Source organism: Gaeumannomyces tritici, assembly GCF_000145635.1.
Source record: "Gaeumannomyces tritici R3-111a-1 unplaced genomic scaffold supercont2.7, whole genome shotgun sequence".
Taxonomy (NCBI): domain Eukaryota; kingdom Fungi; phylum Ascomycota; class Sordariomycetes; order Magnaporthales; family Magnaporthaceae; genus Gaeumannomyces; species Gaeumannomyces tritici.
In genome coordinates this window covers 2123966-2137803 of record NW_008804551.1, presented here as the reverse complement: position 1 = coordinate 2137803, position 13838 = coordinate 2123966, and the positions used below count along the sequence as shown (strand labels likewise).

General features: G+C 59.3%; 6 protein-coding genes and 1 non-coding gene across 7 annotated transcripts in view; 5 read left to right on the top strand and 2 right to left on the bottom strand.

Annotated features, from left to right (window-relative positions):
* Positions 1–976: 976 nt before the first annotated feature.
* On the top strand, positions 977–4526 carry GGTG_12011 (hypothetical protein). Its single transcript, XM_009229904.1, has 4 exons — positions 977–2414; positions 2621–2934; positions 3024–3311; positions 3391–4526. Exons 1-4 carry the CDS (start codon positions 2201–2203, stop codon positions 4084–4086), a joined length of 1512 nt encoding a protein of 503 aa, XP_009228168.1. The 5' UTR covers positions 977–2200; the 3' UTR covers positions 4087–4526.
* Positions 4527–4909: 383 nt separating this feature from the next.
* Positions 4910–7653, top strand: GGTG_12010 (dynein light intermediate chain). The gene is made up of 6 exons (XM_009229903.1): positions 4910–5507; positions 5624–5782; positions 5887–6284; positions 6359–6452; positions 6530–7302; positions 7368–7653. Exons 1-6 carry the CDS (start codon positions 5360–5362, stop codon positions 7524–7526), a joined length of 1731 nt encoding a protein of 576 aa, XP_009228167.1. The 5' UTR covers positions 4910–5359; the 3' UTR covers positions 7527–7653.
* A 252-nt stretch (positions 7654–7905) lies between these two features.
* On the top strand, positions 7906–9384 carry GGTG_12009 (hypothetical protein). The gene is made up of 3 exons (XM_009229902.1): positions 7906–8231; positions 8417–8604; positions 8688–9384. The coding sequence occupies exons 1-3, from the start codon at positions 8073–8075 to the stop codon at positions 9043–9045; spliced, it is 705 nt and encodes a 234-aa protein (XP_009228166.1). The 5' UTR covers positions 7906–8072; the 3' UTR covers positions 9046–9384.
* On the top strand, positions 9271–10710 carry GGTG_12008 (hypothetical protein). Its single transcript, XM_009229901.1, has one exon. It carries the CDS (start codon positions 9649–9651, stop codon positions 10453–10455), a length of 807 nt encoding a protein of 268 aa, XP_009228165.1. The 5' UTR covers positions 9271–9648; the 3' UTR covers positions 10456–10710.
* On the top strand, positions 10639–10710 carry GGTG_20239. Its single transcript has one exon. It is a non-coding gene; the product is annotated as a tRNA-Arg (tRNA).
* A 98-nt stretch (positions 10711–10808) lies between these two features.
* On the bottom strand, positions 10809–12535 carry GGTG_12007 (thiazole biosynthetic enzyme). Its single transcript, XM_009229900.1, has 4 exons — positions 12419–12535; positions 11419–12331; positions 11152–11337; positions 10809–11092 (listed from the first exon to the last, which is right to left on the bottom strand). The coding sequence occupies exons 2-4, from the start codon at positions 12131–12133 to the stop codon at positions 10998–11000; spliced, it is 996 nt and encodes a 331-aa protein (XP_009228164.1). The 5' UTR covers positions 12134–12331; positions 12419–12535; the 3' UTR covers positions 10809–10997.
* A 252-nt stretch (positions 12536–12787) lies between these two features.
* Positions 12788–13838, bottom strand: part of GGTG_12006 (hypothetical protein) — a 2588-nt gene continuing 1537 nt past the window's right edge. Inside the window, exons 6-8 of the mRNA XM_009229899.1 lie at positions 13497–13820; positions 13284–13406; positions 12788–13215 (exon numbers count right to left, since the gene is read on the bottom strand). Of these exons, the coding sequence (XP_009228163.1) occupies positions 12940–13215; positions 13284–13406; positions 13497–13820 (723 nt within the window). The 3' untranslated portion in view covers positions 12788–12939. The remainder of the gene's footprint in view (positions 13216–13283; positions 13407–13496; positions 13821–13838) is intronic.

The window sequence follows — 13838 nt, the reverse complement described above, 5'->3', positions numbered from 1 at the left end:
AACCCGGCCCGTTCAGCTAAGCTTTTCCGCCGCAACGAAGGTGGTTCCCAAATCGCCTCGGACGCCACGACTAAACTCAAGCTAGCGGCCGAGGGCCTTTGCGACGCGTTCCTGTGCGATCAGTACCATGATAGGCTGTGAGAATTGTTTTTTTAAGTGCTTTTGGGGCGCCATCTCCTCCGTTTTATCATGGACTAAATCGATAACAGTTGGCGGTGTCGAGGCGGGCGGGGCGAGGATAAAAGGGGGCGGGTTTGGATAGAAGGTCTCGAGGTACCGAGGAGGGGCTCTGCCAGGCCTGTCGGGACCCAAGCAGGGGACTATCTTGGGTCGCCGAGGGCCTCATAAATAAAATTCGGCATTCTGCCGCCTTGCTCCACTCAAAGCCAAAGCATCGCGAATCGACTGACAGGATGAAATTCGAGCGTCGAATTGGCACTCCATCGTGGATGGGATTGCCACGTCGTTGAAAATTACATGCATTCGGGTCCCTTGCCGAGGATCATTGGGTGTGTTCCCACAGTGGACCCGTTTGATACGGTTCCTACTCGATCCTAAGCCGTCAGGTGTCCACGAGGAGCGTGCGTGCGTTCAATTTGATGGTAACGTCCAGCCTAATACGTTTTACGCCGTACGCCAGATGTGGAGCGCCACCACCCCATGACGGCACACGGCTGATCCAATGCACAGGAATGGCAAGTGTCAACCATAGGGCACCAGCTGCACCCAGCCCGCGTTAGCAAACCACCAACGTCGAGCGCGGGCAGGTGCATCCATGCCACCTGGGCAGGACTCGCGCCCTTTCCGGGATCCTATTGGTAGGCGCCTAAGCTGAAACCTGGCAAATGGCGCATTTCTGTTGGATTGGCAGCTGCGGGCAGGAGCCAGGAGGAGTGAATCGACAACCAAGCTACGACAGCTCCACGGCCGACCGAGGGGCTTGCGGCTGTGGCCTTCACACCGCCAATGTCGGGCATGCTGCTCTGCACCGTCCGGTATGTGATGGCTCGGAGCAGATCCGTGGGCTAGGGCGCTCAGCTACTTGCCGTTTTGCCATCTTGGCTGCTAGCAGCTGCGGCTACGGGATTGACATGTTGCCCTGGTAGATCCGTCAAATCTGTGCGACGACGGGAGCTTCCCTAGTATGAACAGCATGGACGTGCCCAGCACGGAAAGTCACTGAGCGCGCACTCCAGTCAGGATGCGGGATGGAGCAAGCTCGCAATCACTGCCCGTCTCATGGCAGTTCAGATTCGATCGCACCAGCAAGACTGGACGCTTTGGTTGTCGCCCAATCACCAGGAACTCAATTCTCTCCAAATCAGCACGAAACGCCATCACGACACGGACAATGGACCGATCCCTGCCAGCTTCTCCCCTTTTCCCTTTTCCCCGCCATCCACATGGTCAAATTGGACGTCGCCCCAGGCCCGGTAGAGCTCTGCTTCACACCGCCTTTGATTGCTCTCATCCACCCTCCAAGCCCAGACCCCACTTCTCTCAAAATTTCGAAAAAGGGTCCCCTTTTTCCCCTGCGCCCGCTGAGAAAGGGAGGCGAGGCAGCCCAGGGCCGAGACTTCCCAGGTGGTGCCCAGAGACCAAGAGAAAACCAGGCACCTTCCCGTGTCTCTTTCTGTTTTTGCTGCATTCGCTAGGCCTGTCTCCTGTCCCGCGGTCCTCGCAATACGAGGGCATATCTGTGGTGGGAAAGCTTCCTTGCCCGTTCCTGTCCCCTCCCAGCCTCGCTCTCTGCCCCTACGCGATCTTCCTAGATGGCTTGAAGAGCGACAGCAAACCCCTGCAAGCCTCGATCCGCAACCGGAGCATTCGTTCGGCGTATCAATTGGCAATATCGATTCCTTCTTTTTCTCCTCCTGTCGTTGCTGGTCCCCTTCCACCCCACGCCTCACCCGCCTCCTCAACAAAATCCACCCTGGCATTTTCCGCCCGCCCCCCGGCGGACAAAAGTGCAGGCCTAGCAACACTCACAGTCTCGCCTTGTCTCGCCCTTAGACACTATCTCTGGACCTCGACGACCCGCCCGAGTGTCAAACCCACAGCTGCGGCTAAACTAGCACCACCGCGCGGCCAGCAGACACCCACGGGCTAAGACTGCTCGGTACTGCAAACTCAATTGAGTCTCCAACTCGCGGCACAGCTGCTCCTTTCTTTTTTCTCGAAGCCCGCCCACACCGGAAGTATGTCCGGCCCCCACGGCGGCGGCGGCGACACCCTCGGGCCGCCCTCTCCTCGGCGATCCGCGGTGCGCGACCCTTCTGTCATCAGGAAGGATACCATGAACGGCCCGCTGTACATGCAGGCCTCCAACAAGACCATGCTAGTCCGGCGCGTCAAGAGGAGGGGCGACGGTCCCCTCAAGAACTTTACGAGGTGGTGTGTCGACAATCAGATTGGTGTGTAGTGCTTTCCCCAAGCAAACGCTTGCTTATGGATGTCGATGCGGCCACATCGGACGCGTCTTCGTCGTCTGGATAATACCAGCACAAGGGGCTGTCTGGTCGCATTTCCTCCCTCTTGGCCATACTGCCGCCAGAGTCGACACGGCATGTCCTCGTATAGATATGGACAGCCAAACTAACAGTATCCTTCTATGACACAGGTCTCTCACTCAACCTCCTCGCACTTCTTGCTCTCACCCATTTCTTCTTCCCAAAGAGCCGTGAATACACGTCCAAGTTCTTCTCCTCGTCACACTACAACCCTAAGACCGAGAAATATACAATCGGAAATGATGACGGTTACCAGCTCCTCTTTTGGGTTGTGGCTTTCACGGGTATCAGGGCAAGTGTCATGGAATATGCCCTGGCGCCCTTCGCAAAATGGCACGGCTTGAAAAAGAGGAAGACCGTCACTCGTTTCAGCGAACAGGGGTGGCTCATCGCCTATTATGCCGTCTTCTGGCCCCTTGGCATGGTATGTTGTGCTGAAAAGTCGTTGGACAAAGGGGGCAGTAATGCTCCCCAAGGGTGGATGTGTGCTAACAGGTTCTCTTTCGGAATCAGTACATCTACCTGAACTCGGAGTACTACATGAACATGCGTAACCTTTGGACCGCATGGCCTAGCAGGGAGGTAGACGGCCTCATGAAGGGCTACATGCTGGCTCAGCTGGCCTTTTGGATGCAGCAGATCCTCGTCATCAACATTGAGGAGCGCAGGAAGGACCACTGGCAGATGTTTGCCCACCACATCATCACCGTCACACTGATCTACTCTTCTTGGCGCTACGGCTATACCCGTGTCGGCAACCTGATTCTGATCCTGATGGATGGCGTGGATATCGTGTTCTCGGTAAGTTTATGCTGGATGTTTAAGCACATATCAGTGCCCCACCGTATTGAGCAAGTATTGACCTCCCATCATGGATTAGAGCGCCAAGTGCCTGAAGTATCTTGGCTATAACAGAGCGTGCGATGTCTTCTTCGGCCTGTTTATGGTTAGCTGGGTCCTCGCCCGTCACGTCGCGTACCTGATGGTCTGCTACTCGGTCTATCGCGATGCGTCGATCGAGATGGGCGGCCAATGCTGGCGTGACACCCCAAGGGGAAGGGACGGTCCACTCCCGAAGCCCAACGGGTTCATCTATATGGTCGAGCCCCTCTGGGACCCGGAGGCCATTGTGTGCTTCGACCAGTCGGTCAAGTGGGGCTTCCTTTCGGTCTTGTTGATGCTTCAAGGCATCACCCTCGTCTGGCTGATGGCCATTTTCAGGGTTGCTGTCAAGGTCATCCGCGGTACCGGCGCCGAGGACACGCGCAGCGACGACGAGGAAGAGACGGAGGAGCAGGACCAGAACGAGTATGCGGATGACAGGACCAGAGCCAACGCTGTGGAGGCAGCGATTGCCAACCACGGTGGCAAGGTGTCGCGCAATGACGAGGCTGAGAACGACGATGACCAGCCCATTGAGGAGGAGGTTGGCGTTGAGGATATCGACCTCAAGGGTTGGGGCCGGAGATCGGGCGTCAAGAGGCAGGCGTCGTCGTCTACTGGCGTCAGTCTCCCTGGCCACAGTGATCGCAAAGAGCTCCTTGGCCGTATTGGTTGCGAGAAGCATGTCGACTGAGCATATTTCACCGGTGTGGGAGCTGAGGAGGCAGAAGAAAGCGTGCTTGGCCTGGTGGTTTCTGGGGACAGTGGCTTGGCCCGCCGCCCTCATAAAGGAGAGGGGCATGGTGCGCGGGCCGGGTCTCGACTGGGCTGACTTGCTACATGATCTCATTCCGAGGCCGCCACATGGCCGAAGTGGTTCTCTTCTAGCCTCCAGGGCGACCTCCTCTATAACCTTCTTACTCTTGTCGATTTTAACCTCTGTTATTTACGCAGGCTTTTTCTCACACAAAAGTAGACACATTCCGCGCAAAAAGTTGTTTCATGTTTACTGGGTTCACTTGTACCGCGTGTTTGTTTTGGGTTATGTTTTTTTGATAATGACATATACTAATTAATATACATCGTTGGAAAGCATACATCTGATATATATATATGGAACAATCTATCCGAACGAGGATCTACCTGTAGTGACATTTTATTGCTATGGAGGGCGGATGCCCGTAGCCTTGTGTCCTCTCATTCTCTGGTCACGTTGCAAGTTCGGAGACAGGGCCTGCACGGGCGGTGATAGAAGCTTGAATGAACTGGTGCGTGGCCTCAGGGGTCCAGCTGGAGCCACACTGCGCGTTTGTTCGCAGCTGGCATTGGCACTTGGGGCGCTTGGAGCGCCTAGTGGCAGGCGGTGGACGCTGAAGAAGCACCGAAGACGCCAGCTATGGTCTGGGCTGGTCGCTAATTGGGCCGGGATCCGCCGCCTCGGTGGAGGGTGGGGCAAGTGCCGGGCGACGCCCCTGCATGTTTGGTACTGTAGCTCCCGAATCCTTCTGCGTTTCGCTGTCAAATGTGCCAGACGGGAAATTCAACGCCGTCGCCAGAGCCACGATGCGATCCACCCCCAAGCACTGACGACGTCCACTCCCTGAGCCCTCCCTGAGCCCGCGCTGATCGACTACCTGTTTGGAGCCTGCTGCTCTCGCCACGCACGAGCTGTGCTCAGGACCCCGACCGCGCTCTCTACACTCCCTGACTGCCCTTGAGCCTGGCTCCGCCCCTCCGTCTGTCCGTTCGGCACGCGACGAGCAAAAACGACCAAGCGCGCTGCCGCGCCTGCGCCACCCGCCTCCCATACCGCGCACTGCGCATGCGCCGGAGCCTGCCGATGCGATCGATCACCGCGGGCAGGGATCAGACGCAGGACCAGCACCCGCCGCCGCACCCCCAGCGGTAGCCGCGGAACCATCCCCCGACCACCCAGAGCGACACGGCCGCCCCAAGGAGGAGACACCATGACGAGCAACGCAAACAGGTTCTCCACCTACACCACGGCCTCGGCCGACTCCAAAGATGGCGAGAAGAAGAAGGACATGTGGAACTCCATGCTGGAGTCCGTCGCCAGCGGCAAACGGCTACCAGAGAAGAACCTGTTGGTTCTCGGTAAGTCTGGTGTCCTGGTGCCCTGGTGTTGTTCTGTTGGCGGGCACGAGGCCCACCGTGTTTGTTGCTCTATATGGCCCGGGCTGCTGACACGGCCACGTTCTATTCTTCTGCAGGCGGCACTGTCGACTCGCAGCGAGACTTCCTCGAGACCCTCTCCAACACCGAATCGAGAAGGCCGTTCGATAGGCAGGGATCCAGGATACACCCTCCTGTAGCGAACCACTTCGCCCTCGGATACACGTACTATGACGTCCTCGACGCAGACCAAGAAGGTTTGCCATATCCCGTGCCCCACCGACCGTTGCCCACATCCGACTCAACCCCGCGGGCGAGACGGAACCGCCTGGAGGCCCCCGCTGACACCGTCTCCTGGCAGACATACTCGCCCGGATCTCTTTCTACTCCCTCACGAAGCCATCCCACCAGTTTGACTCCCTCGTCAGGCCTCTTCTCACGCCCCAGTCAATACCACATACGCTGATCGTGGTGCTGCTCGACTGGGCCGAGCCATGGCTGTGGATGCGACAGCTGCGCGAATGGATCCTGCTGCTCCGGAAGGTGATGTTACCGCTCGGCGACGACGCCAAAGAGGCGATGGAGGATGTCATGATCAGCTGGAGGGACCGCGGCAGAGGAGGAGGCGGCACCAACCTGGACGGCACCGGCGCCGCGCCGCTCTCCGGAGCCGAAGCTGGCGCTGACGTCTCCCTCCCGCTGGGTCCTGGCGAGTGGGAAGATGCGCTAGGACTGCCCCTGGCCGTCGTCTGCCAAAACGTGAGACATGACACCCAAAATATGACCCTAAGGTCCCCCCCATAAACCGCTGACCGAAATGCTTCCCATTATAGGCCGACAAGATGGAGCTCCTGGAGAAGATGCAGGGGTGGAAGGAAGAGAACTTTGATATTGTTCTTCAGTTTATGCGAACGGTGCTTCTGAAACGTATGCAGATATCGCTCTCGCCCTGGCCTTCTTGATTGTGTTTTACGCTAACATTTACTACCGTCTTGGGCTGGTAGATGGCGCCTCTCTGATGTACACGAGCGCAAATCTTCCCTCCCAGCTACCCACTCTAATCCATTCAAGCTTGGGTATCACGTCGCTCCTGAAGCGGCAACCACTGAAGCATAACGTCATTGACCGCGATAAGATCGCGGTGCCACCGAACTGGGACTCGTGGGGCAAGATCAGAGTACTACGGGACGGCTTCGATGTCGAATCGGTCAGCAATGGCTGGTCTATCGACCTGGATCAGCCATTTCCCCGGCCGAGGCCAGTCCAGGTGGATACTAAGCCCGGCCCTGTGGTGAACGGGACTGGGGAAGCGGGCGAGGAAGCCTCGGCGGATGCCGAGGAGAACGATGAGGATGACCAGGATTCCAAAGATCGGATCGAGGGCTCGACGGTTACGCTGTACGAGGATGCGGTCGAGGACCCGACGACGGCGGCGTTGCAGATTGCCGGCCGCGACAGCCATTCGACAAGGCTCGAGATCGAGACCAAGGACCCGCAAACGTTCCTGGCGGAGCAGCTCAAGGTTCTGGATCAGTACCGAATCGAGGCGGAGAAGGAGAGCAAAGGCGCCGAGGCGGGCGCGGCCGGCGCAACGGGTGGTGCCGCACTCAAGGCTGCAGGCGCCGGTGGGCGAGCGTCGCCGCGACCTGGCGGTATCAGCCCCGATCCTGGAGCGGCACCCGTCGCGCTCGGGGCCGTAGGCGACCACATTGGGCCGGTGCAGTTCAACATGGGCGGTATCCAGGTCGATGCTGACGACATGGTGCAGCGGATCAAGGTGCGTTTCTTCTTTCTGGGCTCTTCCCACTACAGTGCTGACATGCATCTTGCTGCCTTGTACAGGACCGCCAGGCGTATGGCTCGTCCCCGGAGCCAACCAGTCCCACACACGAGGAAGACGAGGAGGCAGCGGGTCTCAAGAACCACATGGACACGGACAATCTACAGGCGTTCTTCTCCGGCCTGATGAACCGGGGCAAGACGCGAGCGGGCGGGGCCTGATGGCCAATGTGCCCGACGTCTTTGACATGCCGACAGGGCATGTAGCCAGCATCTACGTTTGCGGTTGCGTCTTGAGGAGGAGGCGTCCCATTCCCGACAATAATACCCATTTTTTGCCTTGGCTCCATCTTGCGTGTATTTTGGGCTTCCAGGCCCGCGTGATAAGTGTTCGAGGTGCCCCTTGTGTATTTTGACTGCCCCATTTCCCCGGCTTCTCCAGCTTTACCAGGTACCCCCGCCGACTCTTAGTGCGGCACGATTGGATGCGGGTTTGGCGGAGCGGAGTCCGAAAACGATTGCCATGCGGCCTCAAGTTGACCCGGCGTGAGGGAGATATTAGTCAGACATGTGACCTTGGTCTCGCTGTCAGAGGGTACGCCCCTAGCAACAGGCAAGTATATCTGCTTCCTCGTTGCAGTCCGGTTAGAAGATTCGCGGGGAAATTTATGGTTTCGATCCCTTTCTCAATAAGCCCAACAAAGGAAACGGACAGGAACAAGAAAAGAAAGACCAAGGCGAAAGAAGCCCTGAAGATTGTTGCTCGCGATGGCTCTCAAGCACAAGGCCCTCATGGTGTTGTTCCCGGGGTTCAACACTCTTGACATGAACGGGCCGTTCGAGGTCCTAACCCGCGGCGATCTGTTCGAGGTGGTGACGGCAGCCGAGAGCGACATCACCAGGAGCTCCGAGGGCGTCCAGGTCAAGGTGAGGGATGGTTGTGCATTGCCGGGGCCTGTTCGGCCGTTGCGAAAGCCCCTATTTTCTTGCTCCCAGGCCGCTCATTGAGCAGTGTCTCATGCTTCGTTCGCATACTTCTTTGAGACGGATGCGTCGATTGACAAGCTCTGGGACCCTGTTGGAACCGTGAGCTAAATCCCCCTCTCGAATAGAGAGACGTACCTCTGGACGACGCCCTGATTGATAAGCTGCACGAGTTCGACGTCCTCGTCGTCCCCGGCGGCCCGGGGTCTCAGGTCATGGCACAGGCCGATGCGGACAAGAGCTCGTTCTTGCCCCTGATTGACAAATTTGCGGGCATCGGCCCGCGCCCGTCGGCCTCGCACCCGCGCCTTCTCCTGTAAGCCCCTCCTCGACGCCTTGGAGAACCCACGAATGAGGTTTGGGGGCTGAAGCAAAGAACCACCAAAAAAAAAAAACAAGGTCCGTCTGCACGGGCGCCCTCTTCCTCGGCAAGCTCGGCGCCTTCAACGGGATGCACTGCACCACGCACTGGGCCTACTACAAGGAGCTGGCGCGGCTCAACGAGGAGTCGGCGGCGGCGGCGGCGGCGGCCGGGGGTTCGCCGTCGGAGGCCGCCGGCAAGGTGCTGCCGGCGCGGTTCGTGGACGCGGGCGTCAACGGGCGCGGCGTCCGCGTCGTCAGCTCGGGCGGCGTCAGCTGCGGCATCGACGCCGCCCTGCACGTCGTCAGGGTCTTTGCGGGCGAGGCCGCGGCGCGGGAGGCGGCCGAGGGGCTGGACTATGCGTGGCGCAAGACGGACGGGGTCGTGCTGGGTTAGATGTGTTTGGGGGGCCGGCGTCGGTTCATTTTTTTTTTTTTTCTGCTTCTGTTTCATCCCCACCGTCTGCTTGCTCCCCGACGCTTCTTCGGTGAAATGGCGTTGACAATTTCGGCGAGCGTCCGTATTCCCCCTATCTTGGCTAGGCACGGGCGAGATTGTGTGCTCACTAAGAACCCGCCACGGCGGGCTCAGCCGCTTTTTGGGGCTGTAAAAGGTGCGAGTCTGACAGCGTAGCCTGGGGGAAGCTTTTGGTTGGCACGCAGGGATCTATCTACCTAGCCACATGCAATAATTTCCCCATCCGGCCCGTCTGACGCCCCCGTCCTGCGGTGATATTGGCGTGATGCTCCGCTGATTATTCAGGCATAACCTCCCCCCTCTCTTTGTATTACACAAGGGATTGGCGGCCGCCTGGGCGGCTGTCGGGTTCGCGATTTGGCCGCCATCCGAGGATGATGCCCCGAAGATGTTCGTAGGGGCTGGGGTTTGCTATATAAATGAACACATGGTATCCTGACGAGTGTCTTGCAATAGTTCCAGTCCTCAGCCAAGTGTGCCCTCTTGCAACATACTCCTAGACCTCTCTCGGCACCAAGAGACATGGCCCCTCAAGCAACCATCAAGGCCCTCGTGGTCCTGGCCCTAGGCCTCCTCTCCCCCTTCGCCTCGGCCGCGCGCTCGTTCGAGAACAGCGGCACGCTTAGCGGCTGGCACGGCAAGGAGATCGACTCGAAGACGCAGGGGAGCGTGCAGGAGGTGACCAACGTGGTGCTCAAGGGCCCGACGGCGCTCAAGTCGACGCAGACGTACCTCGGCAGCTCGTACTCGGGGCGGTACCACGCCGAGGTGTTCCGGCGCGACGGCTACGCGCCCGGCCAGACGCGCTACTACGGCTTCGCCTTCCGGCTGTCCGACAGCTGGGAGTTCACGGACCAGAACTACAACCTGGCGCAGTTCATCGCCGACTTTAGCGACCTCGGCAAGCCCAGCTGCGACACGTGGATGCCGTCCACCATGGTCTGGGTCCGCGGCGACAAGCTGCGCACGCGCGCGCGCCGGGGGGACCTGTCGGGGTCCAAGTGCGACAAGAAGACCATGTCGTGGGACGTGGCCACCATCGAGCGCGGGAGGTGGTACCGCGTGGTGCTGGGGGTGTCGTGGCGCACCGACGGAAAGGGGTTCATCAAGGTGTGGCTGGACGGGGAGCAGAGGCTCGACAAGCAGGATATCAGCACCACCGTCGTCGACCCGGGCAACAGGGCCTTCTCGTTCCGCGTCGGGCTGTACGCCAACGGCTGGCACGACGACGAAGGTGGCATGAAGGGGTCGCAGGCGTTCCGGCAGGTGTGGTTCGACGAGATTGCGATCGGGACGAGCGAGGCCGAGGTGCAGCCTGGATCTTGGTAGGCGGATTGATGCTGGTGGAGGGCTTGCTTATTCCATCTTCCCCATGCTCTTAGTTCCTTTCCTAAAAATAATACGCCAATGGCTTGATTCTGTAAGGGGACAAAGGGGAAGTATTCAGGGAGTTAGGGGAAGTGGGGTGGACTGACCTTTATGATGGCACCCTGACTCCGAAATTCTCACCCAGGTCCAGTGGCCAAATGGCAAGGCGCTTGACTACGAATCAAGAGATTGCAGGTTCGATCCCTGCCTGGATCGGTTGACACTTACTTTTGACTTTTCTTTTGCGTGACTTTCCGCGCTTTTTTTTTCATCTTCCTTTGTCTTTTTTCACCGAACATCAATCGGATCGTACCTTCAACATCACAACTGATTGCCATCTATTCATCACTAGTAAATGGGGGTACGATGGCATCTTTTCCATTTATTTATGCCCGTCTCAACCACCTATCACAGCCTGTAAAATGGGTGACAATCTTTAGGGACTTGGCTGCTCCAACTTCAATCTATCTCCGTCATTCAGCCTACTAGACCTCCCCACACCCCTAGTACTCGTTCTCCTTCTTGCGAGCATCGATGATGGCCATGGCCTCCTCGGCGGCCTTGACTCCAGACAGCGCCATGGCGCCAAACGTGGGACCTGGAGTGCGATTCTTATCAGTGAAACGGCCGTAAAACCTGCAAACAGAAACAACGCACCCATGCGGTTGGCGCCGTCGACCTCGGAGAGCTCCATGCCGCCGACGATGAGGCCGGGCACGATCTCGCGCGTGTTCTTGACGATGGCGTCCTCGGCCGACTGCATGTCGAGGCCGCGCATGCCGCCGAGCTGGTCGAGCTGCTTCATGCTGACGAGGCGCTTGACCGAGAAGGCGCCAAACGGGCCTGCGTTTGCGCAGCATGTTATATTAGCTTGAGACCAGCCAGTCCTTCAGCGGTCGGTTTCAGGGTGGTGGAGGAACGCACCGTCGTGCCCCGTGGTCGAGATGACGAGCGGGGCGTTGATGGTGTTGGGGTCCATGCAAGACTGGTCGTCGTGGTGCATGGACACGAGCGTCCAGTTGGTGACGACGCCGGCGACGCGCACCCTGCCGCCCTCGCCCTGGCGCGTGATGAGGTCCTCGACGGCCGTGGCGTTGAACAGCTTGACGTTCGGCAGGGCCAGCACCTTTGACAGCACGGTCGAGGTGAAGAGGGCGGCGTGCTTGACGACGACGAAGTCGCCCTCGTCCTCGTAGGGCACGCCGGCCTCGCGCAGGAACGCGTCGGCCGGCTTGCGCATCACCATGGCCGAGAAGAGCTGGCCGCCCAGCCAGGCGCCGCCGCCGGGGGCCACGCCGGCCTCGACGACGGCGATGCGCAGGTCCGGCCGCGCCCGCCCCAGCACCAGCGCCGCCGACAGGCCGCACGAGCCGGCGCCGACGATGACCACGTCCGACTCGGCGTGCGCGTCCAGGTCGGCAAAGTAGCGCCGCGTCATGGCGCGCGACACCTGCGACTCGCGGATGGGCGCGAAGGAGAAGGTGTCCCATTTGCCGAGGAGGTCCGCCACCGTCGCGGCCTTGGTCCCGGCCCGCTGCTGCTGCTGGGCCTGGGACTTGCCGTTGACGTGGCCGTCGTCCAGCTTGCTGGGGACGGCGTAGGGGACCGGGTAGTCCTGGACGGCTGCGGGAGGGGTCATTTTGGTTTGGGGGAGTGCTGCTCTAGGTTAGGCTCGCTTGCATGATCCTTTCGCTGGTATTATCCAGATCAAGTTCAAGACCGTATAATCTCAGCCACACCTTGGACAAACCGCCCCGGAGGACGGCTGCGTCAGATGGGCACCGGCTCATGCGTCAAATCGCGACAGGTCTCACATACTATGTGATGGGGCTACTGCCTGCGGTCCGGTATGGATGTGTGTTAGTCAATCTGGGGAGTGCAACGGGCGATATTGGGTGCGATGGATTTGACTGCTGAGGCCTACTGTTTTCTTGTTCTGCTTGCGGTATCTGTGGCGAAAGCTGTGCGTGATGGGAAAGCCAGACAGACGAGGCAAGCATCAGATCGACCATAGGAGGGGGATGCGCTGATTTTATAGGCGGCCATGTCACACAGAGTTTACCCATTAGGGTGCTTGCTGAACTCTCGCATGCAGTAGTGCGGGGAAGCTTGGGAAGATGAAGTCACATATCCCTCATCCCTCTTGGCCCGGTAGGGAATCCGCGGGGAGTCGGGAACAATGCTCCGGGCCTAGAGATAAGGCGAGAAGGGTACAGGCTTGTTAGCGGGGCTCTATCCATTGCGTGGGGGTTCGCGTCCGGACGGGTACGCGGCTTGTTCACAGCATTGACGGGGGAAGCCGTTTGTAGCCGAGAGCCGTCATAGTCCATGTGGCGAAAGAGCAACGATGAAATGATGTGACAGATTTTAACGACTAATATGCTTGTCACTTTTTACCCGCTGGCTCTCAACAACCGTTGCCTCAACCGACAAAAAAAAAGGACGTCAGTCGTCCACGATCGAAGTGCTGCTGCTGCTGCTCGTCGTCAACGACACGTCCGATAGGCCGATCCGGCGCCTGGCCCAGCGCTTGAAGTCGCCCATCCACCGCGCCACCTCGAGCCTGTAGAGCTTGGGCGACCGCTTCATCCACCAAGGCAGCTTCCACGCGTCCCACGTGCCCCACAGAGCCAGCACGCCGCCGACAAAGGGGACGGCTGCGGCCCAGAAGGCCCAGTGCGGCGGACGCAGGTCGGCCATGAAGGAGGTGGAGAAGAATGTCTGCTTTGGCGGTCAGCGCGCCCTTTCTTTGGCTATCTCGGGTAACCTAGCCTCGTGGCGTTGCTTACCGTGACCAGGATCCCGGGCAGAAATGCCAGGAGCGTGAGGCAGATGACCCTGAGCTGCTTCATGCCCCTGATGCGCAGGTTGCTCATGCGGACGTATATGCCCTGGGCGATGTAGTTGCCCATCTGCCGAACGGTCCGGGTGTCGTGTGTCAGCAGCGGGTTTGCGCTCTAGGGGGGTATATATCAACAGCATCTGTGCCTTGACCCACTCACCGTCGGCATAAAGTCCATGCTACGCTCCCTCACGTACCTGGCCGTCGAGAGCGTGTACCGCGCCTTGTGGATGATGAAGTCGAGCCTCTCGTCGATGATGAACCCGACCTCGTCCAGGTCCGAGCCCGCCATGCTGTAGCTCAGCGCGGCGGCGTCGGCATCCTGTTCCTGCCTCCCATAGCCCTTGGCAAGAGCGGCCGCCCTCGCGCCCTCGACGTCGCGCGACAGGCGGGCCACAAACTCCCTGAGACGCTCGGCCTCGTCGATCGTGCACTCGGTGTACGACACCCAGAGGCCGCACAGACGGGCGACCTCGACGAGCGACTGGGACGTGTACAGGTT